The sequence below is a fragment of the Haemaphysalis longicornis genome, unplaced genomic scaffold (genome assembly GCF_048455015.1).
Source record: "Haemaphysalis longicornis isolate Haplotype H1 unplaced genomic scaffold, Haemaphysalis longicornis Haplotype H1 scaffold_4, whole genome shotgun sequence".
NCBI lineage: Eukaryota > Metazoa > Arthropoda > Arachnida > Ixodida > Ixodidae > Haemaphysalis > Haemaphysalis longicornis.
Window position 1 is genome coordinate 226,989,149 of NW_027526361.1, and position 20,363 is coordinate 227,009,511.

General features: G+C 48.1%; 1 protein-coding gene across 1 annotated transcript in view; it reads left to right on the top strand.

The window, feature by feature from the left end:
* The window catches only part of LOC144179682 (beta-alanine transporter-like), a 71,642-nt gene extending 67,202 nt beyond the window's left edge, over nt 1-4,440 (top strand). The window contains exon 10 of the mRNA XM_077708128.1: nt 2,833-4,440. Coding sequence (XP_077564254.1) covers nt 2,833-3,102 — 270 coding nt within the window. The 3' untranslated portion in view covers nt 3,103-4,440. The remainder of the gene's footprint in view (nt 1-2,832) is intronic.
* Nucleotides 4,441-20,363: the final 15,923 nt, after the last annotated feature.

Sequence of the window (20,363 nt, forward strand, 5' to 3'; positions counted from 1 at the left end):
CGGGTTCTGATAAAGCAGTATTAGACCGACGTACTTCATTTGAGAAGTCACGTTGGTTCACACTCCTCGTTTCGATGCTAACTCACAAGGTAAAAATCTACGGTTCCCGTCCCACAGATGACACACAAAATATCCTGACATTTCTCAATGAAGATTTTTTTCATTCATTCATTGGCACGCAATGCTAGCAAAGGCTTAGAGAATAGAAACCGCGTAAGTGAGTTCAAAGAAATTTCAGGAAAGTTTTAGTAGGAGACCAAGCAGGGACTTTCAGAATCCGAGACTGACTGCACCCTCAATGCCATTACAGCTCGACGAATAAACGTGCGGAAAGGTGGACCCAGTAAATTCACTGTTGCCTTTTAGATAGAAATGCGTGTTGGAAACATTAACTGGAGCATTTCTGAATAGAATGAGCATGCCAAATAGAGTACACCAGTTAAGCGACAAATAAAGTATGTTGCCTCCTACTACCTGGTGAGAACAACGTGTATGAAAAAAAAAAAAAACAGAAGGAAAGTTAGAGGATGTGAGTATATTCAGATGACGCATACTACAATCCGATTCTCAGGCTGCTGAAATGCGACACCATAAATTGTGCTTAGGCATTCTCGGAAATTAATTTTTTGTTTCCAACGCGAGTTTGCTTAAACATTTAGCTCATCAGAAGCCCCGTGCTGATAAGATATCCTGGCTATGGTGTTCTCCCCACCGAAATTATATTCTGGCCATGACATTCTCTTTCCTCCGTGATTACAGTGCCGAAGCCCACGATGTTCTTCTTGAACACGAAGAAAAAGCAGCGTGGTGTGCATAACTTATTCGTAATTTGCACCACGAAACTTGTCATCCCAAGGCTTTTGTTTGCTCTAAGCGATTCGTTTTCGGCACCGTTGGGTGCGGGGAACTTTAGGGGCCTGGCTTGTCGTCAGAGCTCGTCTAGGGTCACGGTTAGCCACCGTGGTGACGCGACGTCACGCATTCAAAGAGACTTTTCGAAGATTACCGCTTCCCCTGGCCGTGACCAAACCTGGATCCCTCGCGTTACGAAGCCGATGTCAAGCCAACGGCGCCACGTAGGCACACGTTTCTTATATGCAAAGTGGTGAGGGTGATCTTTGCGCTGCTACATTGGCATTGAGGCTGCCGCTGCTAGGCCGCAAATAAGTACACAACAACGTGAAATAAGGAAAAACCATTAATTACGGAATTATTTACCCCCCAAACCTAGGAAAAAATCCAGTGTTTCTTTAGACGCCATTTCAAGAGCTTCGGCGCACCCTCTTGACTGCAATGCCAGGCTGATAGTCAAAGTAGTCAAGAGAGAGGGCTACTGCCCCTTTCGCGAATCATTTTTCCGGACGGACATGGCAGCTTTCAAGCTGACTGCAACTGCTTCAATTTTTTAATTTTTTTTTGTGCAAGGTAGAAAGCCAACCTGTTAACTTACAATTCCGCCATTTTCACCTGTTGAGAAATGGCACCGTGGAGTTTACGTTTAGTTTTACAGTAACCACTGCACGTTATTTGCATTCTACAGCATTTAGCTTAGTATGCAATAAATTATTTCAGCACTTCACAAATATTTTCTAGACTTTATTTCTCTCCCGAAAAAAAAGCAACGATGCGATGTCCCCCGTCGGCCGTGCGACATTATTACCCACAGTGCTCCCCTTAAATATGTCTGTACTTTGCCTGGGTGTAACTGCTGTTTGCATTTTTTTTTGTGCCCTCTGGCTAAATCACTTTGAAAGGTAAATTTTTTAGTGCTGCTACCTTGTAACGGGCCCGTTGTAATTCCTTGTGACAGCCAGTTGTCTTTACAGTGTCGAAAAAACTATAGCCTAGAATCTACAAAAAAATACCCTGCACTTCTGTCTTCTTTGATATGCAATCTGCCACAAAATAAAACTTCCGCTCTGCGTACATATTGGCGGTCATATATTTACGCATGGCATCTGTTTTAGCGCTATCGTGAAGACAACAATATTAGGTGTAGGCTTGGTTGCGTGAGAAAGGTTCAATGCTGCATTTTAGACACACCCGAAAAGAAAAAAAATTAAAAGTTGCATATAATACGAAGTCTTTCGGGACCCCAAAACATTTCCAATGAATCGAACGTCCAATTAAACAACCAGCGCAAGAGCCGTACCCTCATTCGTCCACAACCCGTCTACCTTCTAGATTTTCTTCAGAATACCGACCTTCGCCTCCAAGTCAAGTCTACGACATCGGTTGCATGATGGTTGAGACAAGCCCCTAAGATCTATGCCTGAAGCGTCCGTAAAATAAACTGCTCAAACCGCGCTCTGCGCAACAATGTAGGTTCACGAGCTCTGAGAAATAGCTCAGGAAGCGCGAGCCTTCACTGCGTAAAAATGCCGTCTAGTAACTGTGGCGCTGCCCCAGTGGCGATGGCGCCAACATAACCAGAGAACAGGTAGCTTTTCTCGCGCTTGAAAATTTGAATTTTATTGGGTAGTAACGCTCCTCTCGTTGGTTTGTATTAAGAAATAACTTCTAGTTAACCGTAATGGTGGGTTTCAGATTCAAAATATCGTGCGTTTTCTTCCGTTGGATTGCATGTAATATTGCCGGGAGCTGCGCATCACACGTAAGCAACCAAAAATTCCAGTTAAGCGAATTTTATTTATGGACGCTCGACTGAGTTCTGCATGAAAGGTGTCATACAATAAATTCAAGAGCCGCAGACTGGCAGTACATGACTAGCACAACAGTAACGAAACATTAGAGACATGGATATTCCCTTTACTTTTACTCTTTCGCAACTCGTACTGAAGCCTTTCTCTGTGGATATGTTTCCCTGGACAGTCTTTCTACGGCCGCTTCCTGCCACTGTTTGTGCTGGGAGGCCTGTCCTGTGCATCCGCACTGATCACGTTCCCACTGCCGGAGACAAACAACCAGAGGCTCCCCGAGACACTGGAAGAAGGCGAGGCGATGCGGGACCTGCCGAAGCCTTGGTGTCCCTGTTTGGCTGAAAAGAAGAAAACGGGCAGAGAGCGCCGCGGAACGGACTCTCGAGGAAGAAGCCAATCCACAATATCGGCGGCTACCATAGACAGTGTCAGCCCGCACTAGAGAGGGAACCGATAATGTTGGTTTTGCCTGTCGTAAAATTTTCGTACTGTCCCGTTTTATTGTGATTACGGTTGTAATGGCAACGCGAGAGATATTCGAATTGTGCCTTATTTACAGAAATATGGTAGCAAAAGAAGGAACTCCGAACAGTTACGTCCCTCTGTGCCGTCTGAGATAACCTTTGCCTGTATTTTCTGAGCCAGCGGGTGGAGCTCAAAGTTTAGTTTTATTAGTTCTATTTTGTGTAACACACAGGGATATATTTATATTCTCCGTAGATGGATATTTTATACAGCTTTTCGTAGCCTTTTTTTAGGGGTTAAAGATAAGTATGTATGGTCACTGAATGTATTTGAATGGGTAAATCTAAACACCTCATCTGGACTCATGACAGGGTTAGATTAAAATATGAGTTTACGGCCCCCTCTCACCTGCGCCCAGTCACTTTTTCATCGCAATGCACAACAAAATAGCTCACTGTTAGAAGGTGCTTCTCCTAGCATTTTTCGCATGCCATTGACTCCCCTTGTAAACTGGGCCATTGATCGGTGGCCTATTTTATCATGGTCCACTAAAATCTTTCTCGTCTTCTTCAAGGCATGCCCAATGTCGGGGCCGACCACAGACATTCTAGATTTTCCAGACATAGTACTTGAACAGCAACACCCAGTATTTCCAAATTGTGTACTTGTATAAAGTTCTGTGAATTCTGTCTAAAGAATATCTACTTCGGCACTATTCGGCATTTTAAAAGGAACAGTTTCATTGCCAAACATACGAAACAGATTTTTTTATAAAGATCCCTAACCGCGCGGCTGAAAGGTCCCTAACCACGCGGCTGAAACGTCAAATAAGCCAATTTCGGTTGAGTGACCGCACCTTTGTCATGCTCTAATTGAGTGGAAAGTGGTGCTTTTCCAAGCCTCCATCAGAGGTGTTGTGCTAACAAATATTTCAGATTTCTGTGGAAAAAAAAATCAACACTGAAAAGCGTTAACGAAATCAACAACCCCCAGATTTGTGGTTGATTACTTTTAAGCACTGTAGGTATTTCGATCCCCCAGTAGGAGCGTTGACCTCCCCTTGCCCTACATGGCTCCCTTCATAAAAATTCCGGTTTAAAGTATGTAAACAATGTGTTTGTGTTTCATTTCAAAATCGCGTGACAAAGAATTTGTTAGTATTTTTGAGACTGTAAAAACCCAGGACTACAAAATCATGCATCGTGTTACGCTTTGTAAAAAAACTTTTTTTTTTCGAAAGCATGCCTGTGTTGCCATTATGTTATTCAACACACGTGCAAAATGAGGTGCTACAATAAAATGTATTCTTCCCCTATCTTGCTGTCGATGGTTAGATTAGAAAAAATGATGTGCTGTGCGAATGCCAATGTACTCAAAGCTATTTCTTATGCAGTATCTCAAACATAGGCATCAAACAGCGAAACAATATGTAATACCACACCTCACCGCACAAATAAGTGTTTAAAGCCAGATTTGTCTAAGAAAGCAGATGTTCTTTCTGCATAAAAATGGCAGTGGCTGGCCCCAAGAAATACTTTAAGAACGGCAGCAAAAATTACACTTTGGGAGCACTATTTTTGTATTTAATTAAGAGCATACGGGGTAAAGGCACGGTGTAAAAACGTTAAAACTGGACGGCTCGCACACACAGGTTCTTTTCGGGGGAATTCATAATCTGTAAGGGTGACCGCTAAAAATACGCACTCCGCTGACTTCGTCCGTAAAGCCAGGTAAGCAGCGGGGGGCCGTATTTCTGATGTCGGCATTAATGTTTGCGGTAAAAATTACTGGTGTCGCCTTGTCCTGGATGTTTTAACCAGGAATCAAAACCCTTGGTGCTTCCAAGCGGAGGTGAAAATTTGTTATATTGCTATTTCATTGCTGCTGGACTCAAGTAAAGTGCGGTCAGAGCGACTTCCGCAACCCCACAGTTAACTTCCGCTACTCACGTGCAACTCCCACTGCCATGACAATTAGTTCAGCCTTTGTTTTTGGCTGGCAGTGAGAACTTAACCGGGCCAATTGCCTGACGCGGGTTTTGAGAGATAGAGGGGGGGGGGGGGGGACACTATATTGAGCGTTCTGTGGTCTAAGGGCCTCTAGTGACCCCCAGCTTGTGCCGTGGGGTGACTTCGGTAGCTCTGTTCATCACGGCGGTTTGCGCCTCTGGATATGAGCTCTTCACCACATCCTACCACTTCTCTTCACAAGAAATTTACTGAAATTGGTTTTTAGGACATCCCCACATGATCTGAGAGAGGGTTCAGGTATAGTGAAGGCTGATGGTGATAGTGATTGGGGAAGGTGTCTGTAGAAAGTGCCACGCGTGTTCTTGGGAATGTTCTACTTGGGTATGGGCGGGGGGGGGGGGGTATCTACGGTGGGAGAGGCAGTGATAGTAATTTTATTGTACGTGACTAGTCCGTCTCTGGCAGATCTGACCCCGTAGAGGGAACGTGACTGACCCCGGCTGAGATCTTACGCCCTTAAGCAGTGTTTCAGTCAGCCTCATTTTCCTCGAGACCAGCGCGTCTCGGAGTCCAGATAAGCTCTACTATGGAATTGTGTAAATTTCGTTTCAGAATTTGGAAGGCCAGCGACGACATTAGGCCGCTAGTGAAATTTCTAATGTCCATTGCGAGTGAAAGTCTGGTTAAAACGCGCGCAGGGGCCTCAAGGGGCTGCCGAACGTGGAGGCGAGCGCAAATTGATGGTGGTGTACAAAACCCACGCCGGAGCAACACCACAGCAGCAGAAGCAGCACCGCTCCCGGAAAGTCGATATATAAAAGAAAGAGAGCTCCGCGTTGACAGTCCTTCATTTGTGATGTTAACGGCTGGCTTCACGCTGTCGTAGTAGCATCATTATATTTCAAAAACACGATTAGGTATGTTCGTTGATTTCAAAGTCTCAGCTTTAACACTGCATCGCCTGTAATAAACAAACCCTACCTTTCACCTAACGGGCAGCGCCACATATTGATTAAAGTGACCTTGCAACACTTTTCCAACTTTTTCAACTTTTTCCTAAATCTTGAGTTCCTTCAGAACGTAGTCAACAAACACATCCAGTAATTAGAATATGGGGTTACTTTGTTACTCAGCAAAAATTACTGCTCTGTGCTCATCAGAAATGTTGGGAACTTGCTGAAAAGATATTTTTGTTCTCGTTCCGGAATTTAGCCTTTTTTCAGCGCCTTAATTACGTCATCACAGCAATGTAGCGGCTATTGGTACCTCCTTGCAGTTGCACCAATAAACGCATTCGATAGACACGTTCGATAGCGCAACTAACCAGACTAGGCAAAGCAAAAGCTTGGCCTAGTCTGGTTGCGTCTTGGTTTCGCTTGGTTAACCTATGATGTAGCTGTATTGCCGACCACAGCTCAAAGCCTTTCGGGCCCGTACAACGGTCACATGAGGAGGCCGTGACTCGATTTCATTCACGGCGAACGTGGCGCAAGACGAGTCACATACCACGAGACGACCCAGCGACGCATGTATTCGATGCTGATGGTTTTGTCGGCCGCTGATCAGCTGATCAGCCGTAACCGTCACGGCCGCCACCTCTTATGATTCAGCAGAACGACGGTAAACGGGGCCTTGTGCGCCGCACCGGAAGTGGGCCTGGTGAATCACGCGATGCGCTTCCAAGGGTGTTTCGCAGGTTGTGTTCGTCTGCTCAAAAGGTGAATTACCGCATCCGCCGCGAAGCCGCTTGAGGAAAGTAATAAAGCTTTTCTATAAAAAAGCCGCAAAACAGGGCTTAAGCGGAAGGGGATAGTTCTGCCACTCCGCGCTGTTGATAACTGTAGCTTTGACGATGCTTTTAGAGGGGGAGAAAGGGCAAAAGCGTTTACCGGAACTGTAGCAGAGTCCCATTAATGTCTATGATGACATGACAACTGGGACCAAATTCTCTAAAAAACGGGCGTCGCTTTGAAACGACGGGGTAGCGCCATGCAAATGCATGTGTTCTGGGGTTGGGGCCGTCGCTTTTACTTTCCCTCATGGAGGGTGAGCCGCAGAAAAGCGCTGTGACAAGGGTGGCAAGGGCGCGAAGCGACAAGTGGAACGACGGGGGGCAGTGGGTGTCGCTTCGCGCCCTTGCCACAGCGCTGTTCTGCGGCTCACCCTCCATGAGGGAAAGTAAAAGCGACGGCCCCAACCCCAGAACACATGCATTTGCATGGCGCTACCCCGTCGTTTCAAAGCGACGCCCGTTTTTTAGAGAATTTGGCCTCTGGTAGAAGGGTGCTATTCCAGAAGGCCCGAGACTGAGCGAAACGCGGCAGACACGAGCTCTAGCCACGCCCACGTAACGTGATGATAATATTTCGAGGCGGAGTTTAAGGACCTTAAAAATCTGATTCATGTTATTTGCTGATTATTGAGGGGACGTAACCGTTCCAGGACAGCGCGCTCCAATTGGGCGTGACTAGGTCATGGCACATTTTTCAGTGCTTTCTCTCGCTCCACTCCTGTGCTGGGGTGTCTACTACGGCAAGAAAACCCAACCAACTTACTTTACCACCCTTTTTTCATTTTATTATAGTTTGTTTTATTACAAAGTTTACCTATTTTTTTTTTCAGGCGTTCTTATGTGATTTGTTTAGAATTTTTCGTCCTAAAAAGGAGTTTCTGCCCATTTCTTCAACCGGTGGTAGACAGTGCAATCACGTGACTAAGGCCGACTGGCAAACACAAGTAATTGAAACGCGCCACATGCAAAATATTTGCTGCTTGGTGTTACGTCATCGATACCCTCCGCCAGTTTTCGGCAGCCTGTTTTGGGTGATCTTTGTGCAACCGCTGTTGCGCTTCACACGAAAGTGTGGCGATACTTATAACAACTTCTTTACTGATATATTGTACTTGCGTCATTTTGCTTGCTTTAATTTCGTTGCCTTTTCGCAGGAATAACTACGACTGGCTTCTTTTCCGCTATACGGTGTATGCGTCAGTTTCTAATCTTTCACTTCATAGTGAAATACGTCAGCAAGGAGACTGGCACCCACCACGGCCTCCCTAGAATCGGGTTCTGCACGGCTGGTGTAGTTGCACACCTGTCATTTTCACGTGCCATCACATTCACGTGTGACGCGGCACGCAGTATTCTACGAATTTTACTTCCCCAATTCATAGCGTTGTGAAGAGAGCGGGAGAGAGAGAGAGAGCGAATAACTGTAATGAAGACCAGCGATGTCAGCCGGGCCGTCGTGCTGGCTTGCTACGCTAGATGAGAGAAGAAAAACAAAAAGAAAAAACGAGAAATAATTGTGAAAACGGAAAGGTGCGCCCAAAAATTTCAATCACCAAACTCTGTCCAGTTCTGTGCTCCGAAGAAACTCCAAAAGAGCTTCGATTGCACGTGCAGCCAGACTGGAACCCGATCATGGACCCAAAAGTGCCCTCACCTCAAGTCCGCACCAAGCTGCCTGCACAAAGGTAATATGAGTTTCTGTGTGTGCACGGTGTACTTCGGACGCACGCATATGACATGATGGACGTCTTCTCGTGAGTCACATCTGGAACAAGGAAATGAAGATGCCAGCTGAATTTTGTACAAGTAATGTCCCGTGTAGGACAACCTCCTTGCGTGTAGGTTACATTCAAGCGCAGCCTATGCAGAATGGCTTCCTCGCGCTTGCTAAGTCCAGGTGGCATTCTCAAGGTGCACTTGGGGTCAATCTCATGAAGAGGTGCGTATTGCTGCCTTGCCTCAGTCCAGATAGACATCTGCGCATTCCATGCGGTTGATGAGGCGAGTATTGCCGCATCCTTTCTCGTGAATGGGATCGGCACAGCTTCAGCGCAGAGTCTGCGGGCAGATGAGGCGGCTTTGCAGGCTGCGTCGTTGGCGGCAACTCCGCAGTGGGCAGGAAGCCACTGCAGACCTACGCTGGGTCCCCTTGGTATTGCTTGTAAGCGCAAGAGATTGATTTCCCAAGCCAGCTGTTCATTTAGAAGCGACTTCAAGCTTTCGAGTGCTGACCTGGAGTTTGTCAATACAGCCCATTGATTGGCCGGCTGCTTTAGAATATGCTGAAATGCAGCGCGCAGCCCAGCCAGCTCAGTAGCTGTCGTCGAGGACTTGTGGCTCAATAGGGCGCAGATGGTAGTGAGCGACAAAGGGATCGAGATCATGATTACCGACGATGTAGCCGTCATTGAGGCATCAGTGTACACATGAGTGTGGCCTTTGTATTGGTTGTCATGGCCTTTACAAAGCGGGACGTCTCAAACTACCAGTTAACGGCCGCAGGCGTACCGATACCGTATGTCACCCATCACATGTTTTTGGGCATTACCATCGACCGCCATCTGACATGGACGCCTCACATCCGAACCCTAAAAGAGAAGTTAACGTCATTCGTGCACATCTTCGGCATGCCTTCCAACAGCACTGATGGATGTAGCGTCAACTATCTTTTACTGCTATACGACGCCCTCTGCAAAGGCTTACTTCGCTATAGCCTCCTAGCTCTGGCTTCTCTTTCCAAAGGGAATTCTAAAATACTAGAAGGGTTGCAGGCCCGAATACTGAGGATATTTCTAGGTATCCCGAAGACCACCTCCACAATAGGAACCATGACAGAGAGCAGACGGCTTCCGTCCACTGCTTTGCAGGCAATGGAACAACTTCGCACGTGCCTGCGCGTTGTGGCAAGGCAACATGGGCATCCTCTTGCTACCGCCTGTGCTTCTGAAGTGCAGCACGCTAGGCCCTCCCAGTGTCAGCCTTCAGCCGCTTCTCCTCAACCTCCATAGCGTTGTAAATTTTGACAACTGGGCCCACTAGCTCCTAGAAGCTCCCAAATGCGGGCAAATCACCCAAGTAGGCATGTGCTACGAAGAAAGAAATAGCATCCACTTAAACCTTTCAAATTTGTTTGCTTTATTTCGGTTTGCTCATCACCGATCTTCTTCGACTAAGCTCTCTACAGTTGCTTTTTTATTTAGGCTAATCCCCTCACCCTCCTCTTTTTCTTCGCTCTCTTTCTGCACACACTCACCCTCTTTCTGGGTCTCAAGTTTAGGTCTCAACTTTCCCCTTAATAAAATTAACATGCGCTGCTTCCTGCCAGACGACGACGACGCTGGGCAAAGCCGATAAAATGCGTAGAGATCGTCTCCAATAGTGGATACGCGCTGTTGATTGTTTTCTGTCCTGCCAGTAACGTTTCCGCAAGAATGTTGCGACACGCAACGCCCCAAGCGAAATTGTCTGCCGCGCTGACGATAAATGAAACCGGCGGTAATGCAACGCTTCGTTAAAACTGTCTTGCGGGCAGACGATAACCGAAGCGCTCGCTCCAGCTGCAAACGGATAACGCATGGTAGAACGTGCTGAAGCCATGTCCGGTGAACCACCTTAAAAAAGGCAAAAAACGTGTCTTATTGTGCACATATCTGCATACTGTCGACTTGTAGCCGTCGCATCTGCGGTTGATTTCAGTGCTTCCGTGGAAGGTGCCGTCGCGTAAAATCGCACTGCACATAACACTTGCTGTTCGGCTGTCATGGAGCGAAAGCCCCCTCAAAGTCGTCGCAAATGGGACGGTAAACAGACGGTCGCCACAGCGAATGCGCAATACTTTTTAAGAGACTGAAACGAGCTTGAATTTCATCCTCCGCCACCGCTGAACAAAAAGATCTGTCGGGATAGATATATGCCCGTCAACATTGAACAACTCCCCAGCCGCCGCCATAACGAGCCTCGAGAGTTCAACTCGGCCGCGCAATATCGGTCCCGAGTTTCCTCTGAGTTTTCGCGTCAATCCAACACACCTAGCCCATTCGTGGGCACGGCATAGCGAGCGAAGCCCCACCCAACCTTCGCAGTGACTTCGCCGGTGGGGTAGCGTCAGAGCTTCGAAGTCACTTCTATTTGATGCTCCAGCAACAAAGCTCATCAGCGAAGAATGAACGAAGTCCCTAGGCCACTGTCAGTCACATTATTCCACAATCGCGTAGATGTTCGGTTCGAACGAAGAGTTCGCTTTAATCCGTACGATAGGAGCGACCAAGACGACAAGATTTTTTCATGGCCGCCGTCTTCATACACAGTAAACCAAATCGATGACAGATGACTCGATTTCAACGTATGAAACGCACTCCTTAATGTTCAAACACGCTCGTGAAACGCTACATTGGGGCGATTTCTGATACTACGCCCGTCGTAAACAGTCTGCCACATTTGACAGAGCCGGGAGAAAGGCGCGTTCCTTTCAATGATTGAACGACTTTATTTAGAAATAGGCCTGAGGCACTGGGGGGTTATTGGAAGATGAGGGAAGGGGAGTCGAAAGTCTCAATGAAAATCTCATGTACGTAATTAAACACAAATTGTCCGTTTGCATGCCCTACTAGGGCTGTGCGAGTGTTCTACACTGCTTTGTAAAGACCACTGGCAAGTGAATAAATTCCTACGCGTTCGAGAAGAGTAGCATTTGAATGCAGGTGCTCCAGGTGCTCCCCATTCGTACGTAGGGGTGGAAAATTGGCTACCAGCTGTTTTTCGGCCGCTTTAGAATGACGGACAAGACCATATTAGGCGAAACAAGTTCGGGAGGATATTAGCGGCACCGCAGAAATTGCACGTAGGTGCGGATGAAAGGAATGTGCTGCCGTTGTACCATTTGCGAACAATGTCCGGAGTGTAGGCGGTGTCCGCGCATGCCTTGTTATTAAGATTTCGCGCTGCCGAGAAAGGGATATCGAAGCAGGGAGAAAGCCTGGGGGGGGGGGGGGGGGGGGGGAGGGGGTATCTTCTTCGAGTCGCCGTTGACTTTGTTGCCGCAGTTGTCGTCTTTTTTGATACCAGGCTAAAGATGTGGGTGAAGTTTCGTCAGCGGGCGTGGTAGCCAGGGGAGGAGTCGAAAGAAGGCACTCCCTAGCAGCGTTGTGTGCTTGCTGGTTTCCAGTCGCTCCAGCTGAGTGACAAGGTGTCCAAGCCAGACGCATATGATTGCTTGTCCGCGGAAGGATTGAATTGTGCTTATAATGTGGTTGGCGGTGAGAATATGGGTATAAGCCTTGTTGAGTTCCTGGAGGGCAATGTGTGAATCGGTAATGATGCGGTAATGGTGATATTCGGGTTGCTGGGAGGTCTGAATTTGTTGGAGTGCACCAAGAATGACAACTAGCTCGACATTGTCAGTAAGGCCGTACGTTTTGCGGATCTGCCAAGATCCATTGAGGGTTGGGTCTTCGGGGCAAGTCCAGGCTATTGCTGCGCTCATGCAGCTAATAGCCGCATATGTAAAGATGTCTAACTCATCGGGGCCTTTGTCGCGGGCCAACTGGGCAATGTACTGCTCCCGTACAGTTCTGCGACGTCGCTCTATGGGGCGGTAACGAAGTATGCTGAGTGCCGGGCGTTCCCTTGGCGGAAGAGCAGGCGGCATATTGGAGATATCTGTGTGGCTGATTTGGTGGTCCCATTGTTGGAGAGGTTTCTCTTGAGGGGTAAGGTCAAGGCGCTGTTGGTGATGCAATTTGTCTCTCCCACAAGGATCGTAAGGGGTGGAAGCGGGGCAGCCTTATCAAGGAGGTCGACTCTGGTGTGTCGCGGGAGGCCCGTAATGGCACGTATCGGCCAGGAGGTCGTCCTATAGGTTGCGCCGCTTAAGTTAGGGAGCTCCACGCTCAAATTTCAGTAGAGGGGAAACAAACGACAAAAATACACGGGTTTCTATAGGGCACTCGTAGGTCAAACAAGATTCCTTTAATGTACGGGAAATGATGCGCAGTGGGGCAGTATTGATTGATTGTGGGGTTTAACGCGCCGACGCAACGCAGGCGATGAGGCGCGCCGTAGTGGAGGGCTCCGGATTAATTTTGACCACCTGGGGATCTTTATCGTGCGCCGAAATCTCGTACACACGGGCGTTTTTGCTTTTCGCCTCCATCAGAAAAGCGGCCGCCGCGGCCGGAATCGAACCCGCGACCTCATGCTCAGCAGCGCGCAGTGGGGCAGCAGAAATCTACGAAATACACATCAGGCATTAGCCTGGATTGCTTTCCGCAGCCGGAAACGCAACGCAAGATCTGGATATCAAAGCTAAAATTTTGAAAGAACGTTGGAGTTGGTCTGTAGTACACTTCAGCACAGAGTGTTTCAGGCACATCACAGACGGAAATGATAATAACAGCGCAGTAATCGCCACAGACACGAACACCCGACGCATAAGGCTTTACAATCATTCGCGGCTGTGAAATGACTAAATATTTTAAAAGAACAGCTGTTCCGTTGGACATTTTACCCGTGGTGAACAGAAGCCGCCGAAAGGTGCAAGTTTTTTTAGAATTCCAGTTGAACGTTCCACCTTACCGGGCACAAAAGGAGTTTGGCTCAAGGTCACTTTTGATGAACGCTGTGTGTACGTAGTAAGTTCCATACCTACGAATTGAGTCGCGAGTCAGTGCGGAAATTTATAAGGCCTCGCTTGCGAAGAGGAGTCATACCCCACAGTCCACGCTACGCCGAAAGGAAAGTTGCTCTGAAAATATTTTTTGCAAGCAACCATCACTTCGAAAAAACGCTCGCGACAGTGGTCTAACAACGCGTTCATTTTATTAAAAACGCGTGCAAGTAACACCAGCGCCGGTCACCTGCAACGCTCAACGCCGCAGGCCACCCTTAAAACAAGCTGATGTTTTCAAGATGAAAGCGCTGATGAAGAAATGCTAGGATACGGCTCCGTGAACTAGCAAAAAAAACCATGGCTCAATAACACAGAGCGACTTCTTTTTAATTTCGCACCTGTTGCGCAACAGTCAGGACCGCAGTACTTACAGGTAGCAACGAAAAACACGCTCCTAGGGCGGACGATCCGTAATCCGCACAAAATAGGCAGCGCTACACGTACCACGCAATCTGATGTGTTCCACGCAATCTGTTCCGTACCACGCGGAATAATTTCCAGCCAAGCAATCACGTATCATAGCACGGGCTAGATAAGAATCCATATTCCTTTTCACAAAGTGTGATGGACGGTTTACTGACGCATACGTCCCCCAACCTCCAGATCTGGAACGTTTCGATCATTTCCCGGCAGGTCTGCTTAACATGACTAGAGAGAACATCCGGAAATTATTCCGCGTCTTCTGAAATTGTGTTTACCCCAGCGGTTATCATTTGTACCAGCTGCACGGGGGCGAGAGTGTGCCCGCTAGGGTTGCTGTTGGGTGTTTTCTCTACTTTTCCTTTTCCTTTCCTTTGAAGCCAAAAGTGATAAATTATGCGCTTTCAATGACGTCAAAACCAGTTGGGAGTCAGCGCTCGTCTTGTCTACTTCTTCCGTACTCGTTCGTGTTGCGCTGTTTCGAGAAGTCACCGTACCTTTCCACCCTTAACTGGTAAACCGGATTCGTGGCCTGGCGGCCATCGACGCTGAGAAATTCTGTCTTGGTTGGGGACAATTGCAAGTTCAGGGCTGTGAGGGATCTCTCAAGGCGAAACACAGCTGCTTGAAGTTCCGTTTGCATGCACTCAGCGTCTGGATAGTCCACTGCTTCCGTCCACACCACGACGTCATCGGCATAGATAGCAAAGCGAGCGGACGTGTCTTGTTAGAGGGATCTGACCACTCTGTTCCTAGCCAGACCTTTCTGTTGTCCTAGGCGGTGACAGAGATTGTGCCATATTTCTTTTTGAAGCGTTCTTTGGGAGGCATTAACAACTTTATGTTTCTTCAGACGTATCAGAACCCTGTGTCGTTTTCCGCCAGTGCGGTACCGCTCAGTAAGGCGCTCGGCTGTTCGAAGGAGGCGGGTCACGTGAGCGTCAGAAACCTCTACATCGACTGTGCTTGTAACAGTTTCAAAAGCCATACTCCTCGCATCCGTGACATTGTGTACAAAGTCGAGTAGAGCAGGGTCCTCTTCCACGCGAAAGTTATCTCGGAAAGTGTACCAATTGAGGATTTTAAGCGTGGTCCGTTGGCGCATCTTCTTAATGTTGATATGAAGAAAAATGGGATAATGATCACTGCCCCATGTCGTGTTCAGTGGTTGCCATCGCTTGATTGATCGTGGGGTTGAAAAAGTAAGGTCTGGCTAGGTGTCAGTTTGATTGCGGTTTAGGCCGACCCGCGTCGGGTGAAATGGATCGTAGCGAAGGATAAGGTTGCTGAATTCGAGGGCATTCTCAAGGTTCTTCCCTCTGATGTCCGTGTGGGAGTAACCCCAAAGTGTGCTGAGTGCATTGAAGTCCCCTCCAACCACAATGGGGCCGTCGAACCGGAGAGACGTGATGTGCGAGATCCAGTCATAGGTATCTCTGCAACCAGCGCTGCACTGCGGGCGATAATGCACAGAAACAAGAAGCAGGTGCTGGTTACCAGGTGGTTCTATGCATACTATTTAACCTCCCTAGGAGCGTTGCTGGCTTGGTCCGATCTATGTTGAATGGCACGGAAGTCCTTGCGAACTAAAATAGCTGTTGAAGTGCAGAGGTGCGCTGCCTGACACGAAACGTAGGACAGGGTTAATACCACAAAAACAGACAAGGTGAGGCGCAAACTATCAACTGTTTATTATCTTGTGAAGGGGGGCGGTTATATATGACAGAAATTAAGAACATGCACGAAAAAATAACAATAAAACGCTACACGTGACATGATATCTATTCCTCATTTAGGAAACTTATTTCACGCGCCGAAAGCCGGATTGAAGGGGCGCTAACGCAATCTCCCTCCACTCCTGACAACGTTGCATATGCTTCGTATATCTCGCGGGTAATCTTGTCTCTGGAGCGGAACAAAATGGTTGTCCCCTCAAAATCGGGCGAACATTTCTTCTCGTAATTCTTAACATGCGCGGCCAAATTTCCATTTGCCGCCAGTTGCGCGCATGCATTCTTATGTTCCCGTAATCTGTCGTTGAGACAGCGGCCTGATTGCCTCAGCTTGTCTGTTTTTGTGGTATTAACCCTGTGCTACGTTTCGTGTCAGGCAGCGCACCTCTGCACTTCAAGATGCTAAAACACCAACTAGCCCACTCCCAAGCCTTGCTAAAATAGCTGCTTGTCTTTCAATGACTGGAGAGTGCCTCCCTGCATGCTCAATGGTGGGATCCATAAAGGTAGTATAATTTTGGAGTTTACATGATCCCCGTGTTTCCTGTAACAGGATGGCTATGGGACTGTGGGTACTGATCTGGTGCTTTAGAAGGGAACCGTTCTGTTAAAAACTACGGCAGTTTCATTGTACAATGAGTCTATTGGCATCGCGTCGTAGGCGGAAGTCAGTGCTGGGAATACTTGTTCTTACACTTTGTCTCCTCGGGGGTGATGGTTTCAATAAATTAGCAGAGCTAATCGGCTAGTTGTTGAATGTCGGCCTTTAGCGTGTGTACGTGCCCTTGTAACTCATGAATCCCTTTGAGTGCTTTTTGTAGTTCCTCGGAGGTTTGAACTTCAAATGCGCGTTCCGTTGTGCCAGCATGTGTTTCGTAACCCATTTTTGCGTGTTGTCCGAATGTTGCTGCGGGAAAATTTTTTTCTTCACTCGAGACCGGCTTCGGTGCGCTGGCGGTGGACCCGGAGAGGTGGATTGGGGTCGCTGCTGTGTTCGGGCTTGACTGAGTTCCGAGCGGAGTTGCTGCAGCTCGGCACGGAGTTCTTGAAGTTCGTGTTTAAGACTGTTGTTCTCTTTCATGATAGTATTTATTGTTGGAGTTGATGGAAAAAAAGGGTCATCCTTTTGTTGGGTGTGGACCAGGTCGGCCCAAGAGATCCCATCTTTGGGCTTCGATGTGTTCTTGTTCATTTTTGACGTTTCCTTCTTTGTGGCATCTTGATCTAGGTCGGCCGATTTCGGCATGCGGCTAGGGTATACTGGAATAACTGCGCGGTGACCGGGCTCCTTGCAGGCGGCACAGAAGGGGTTGTTATCGCAATCTTCTTCTGTGGCATGTGGGCGGCCACAGTCCCGGCAGACACTCGAGGCAATACAGAATTTCGGTATGTGGCCCAGTGTATGGCACTTGAAACATACTATCCTCTTCAAGTTGTATTCCGTTACTCCCACCAGTTCCATGTAATACTTAACAACTCGTGGAAGTTCGGCAGATTTTCAGGTGATAATGGCACGGTCCGACTTCCCAATCTTCTGAACTTGTAGTAATCCGGCCTGTTCGCTACGCAGCCAATTGAAGATGGTGTTGTTACTTTCAGCCGGGTCAACCCGTATAACTCAGCGAATCATGTTTTTTTAGTCCATTCGGTCGGCCGTCACCTCTGTGGTTTCAAGCCGCCCGTTGAGCCGGTACGTGAGGTGGTCAGTTCTGGAAATCCTAGCAGCATTTTCGGCATCGTAGAATGTGATGTGGGCGCTATTAGCGGCGGCGTCATACCTAATAGCAGCCATTTCAGCAAGTTTGGCATTGGGAGATCTAGAGCCAATGGCGTTAGCTATGGCTTGTCTGAGGATACTTCGTACTTTCATCTTAACCAGTGGTCTCAACTGCAGTGACAAACGAGTCCGACTTACCCTTTCGGTTTTGGTGACCTCGTTCTTCTTGGTAGGCAAGACGCGATGCCATTCACCGCCGTTGTCTTCGTTCATCAGCTGATCACGTTCGGCGTCTTCATCCTGGGAAGCGTCGTAGCGGCCAGCTGGGCTGGAGCGGGTGCTCGGTGGCACTTCATGAGCTTTGTGGCTGTTCTTGTTAGTCTGCTGGATTTAGTCCACTTTCATATCACAAAGTGGCGGCGCGGTGCCTTTGGCCACACTTGCAGTTGCGCCAGCAGCTGCGTCGGCAGCGGCAGCCGCCGCCGCTGATTCCGAAGCACGCCGTCGGTGCGTTAGGCTTAACTGTCTTTTGATATCTGCGTTTATCGATTTACAAGCACGAAAAGTCCGGTGGGGCCGAATGGTCCTCCGGGGTGGTCAGCACATGGTAAAGAAACTGTCTCACCACTTGCGGTGTCAGCGAAACGACGTTCCAGAACTGTTTAACAATATTCGAGACGTTATGCGAGGCACGACCGCATAGTTCGGCCCCCCAGCGGCGTCCACCCGTTCCTTTCGCTTTAGGGAACTCTTTCGCTTACTTGGTTTGGGCTTGCGCTGAGCTGCACTGGAGCCACTCTCGCAAGCGAACCTAATTGCCTCCTACTAAAAAATAAATACAAGCTTATAGCGCTTACTTACGCTATCTATAATTTAATTTTCAATTTTTTTCGCGATTCACTCCTAACCGCAATGTGTGGGGCAAACGATGGATGCCACAACGCGGGCAAGATAAAAGCATTTTAAATTGTTTCAGGATGTCACCGCCGAGGACACTCACGCAAGATAACGCCGCATAGCCTTTTGGGAAGCGGCAGAACCGCTTTCGCAGTTGCCTAAATACAGAAAACCTTTAACGAATTGAGCCACATTGTAAAACCACTAACCACAGGAACAGCATGATTTAAAAACGAAGCGATAAGGCTCGTGCGGGTGCAGATTATCATACAGCCTGCATGCCACAAAATCAGGCCGGGTTCAAAAATATTGCTCGAACTGTCGTAATAACTTTAAAGAATGACGTCATTTCACGTCTCAGCCAACCGCACTGCGTGAGACGCCGTTTTTTTACTTCCATAAATCACATGGCTCTGGCCTCAGTACTCTGAACACAGCCTTACCTCATAGAGTGTTTTAGTAAGTATACTAGAGAAAAAACTGCACCTGTAAATTCATGTCGTCGTGGGCAGTTATAGGAAGACCCCCGCTTCTGGCTTCGGCTTGGCATGACAAATGGATTCTTCATCGTTTTTTATTTGCTTTCTTTACTATGCATTAACACGTCAACGAGCTACGAGGCAGCCGAAATGCTCGCTGCTCTGTGGTAGCCGTGAGCAGCTGCTCACGGCTACCATAGCAACTGCGTTCTCGGCAAAAGAGCAGGCAGTGCGTGATTTTACTGAACGTTCCTAAAGCCGGAGTCAAAGAAACGTATGACCGAGCCGGTAATCTAGCGCCGCGACAGTTGTAGCTGACGAAAAAAAACAAACCAAATGTATTTCAATGAAGGCATGTACTTCGACCACCGCGCGCTGAGTTGGATCGCACATTTGAAGGACACCTATGACCATCTTGGGCGAAGGACCCTATGCCTGGAGAGTTTGAAGTGACCATCGCTTACAAACCGGGCAGAAAACATTCGGAGGCAGACTGCCTATCACGCGCCCCTGTCTACGTGCCCCACACGACTCCACCGAAGGTCGCTGGGTTCTTCGGAATCGTGACGCAAAGCGACCGAGCCGCCCAGCAGTGAGTCGACCCGGAGTTGGGCGGCATGATTGACTACCTCGAAGGGCGCACCGTCACCCGGCCAAAGACATTTAAGCGTAACTCTGCTGTACTCTGCCTGCAAAATTCGGTACTAGAGAAAACCTTTGAGGACGCAACGAGAACGAAGTACCTTCTCGTTATCCCCATCTACCTCCACGACAAAGTTGTGGAAGCGTGCCATGGCGAACCGACATTAGGGCACCTCGGGACGGCATGCACGCACAAATTAAGACAAGATACTACTTGCCCCATCTTATATCCGACGTCACCCAATACGGCCGGATCTGCGCGACTGCCATAGACGGACAACGCGCCCGACGTGACCCGCCGGACTACTGCAGCCCATCGCCGCCCCATCGAGGCCCTTCCAAAAGATCAAAATGGACCATCTGGGCTCGTTCCCCACGCCACGAGCCGTGAACGAGTGAATTGTCGTAGCGACAGACTACATGACGCGCTACTCAGAAACAGCCGCTCTTCCGAGGGGGACTGCTGAACAAGTTGAAAAATTCTTCACTCACCAAGTTGTGCTGCGACATCCCGTGAAGTCATAATCTCTTTCTGCGGGATGGCATTAACTGCAGAGCTTACGCAAGACGTCCTGCGCTACAGCAGCACGGATAACCGAAATACAGCGGTGTATCACCCATAGACGAACAAACTGTTAAAACCTGAATGTTAAAAAATCTGCTCTCTTGAGGATAACCAGGAAAAATCATGTATCTGAATTCGTTTACGTTATAAATAACTCTCCACTTCCGGTAGTGACTGAACACAAATATCTAGGTTTAACTTTAACACAAGATTTTAGGTGGGATATCCACAATAGCCATGTCACATCAGCTGCATTAAAACGACTTTTTTTCCTTCGTAGAAGTCTCGGTTCTGCACCACATGAAACGAAACTTCTCTCCTACAAAGAATTCGTCAGACCCGTCTTAGAACATGCA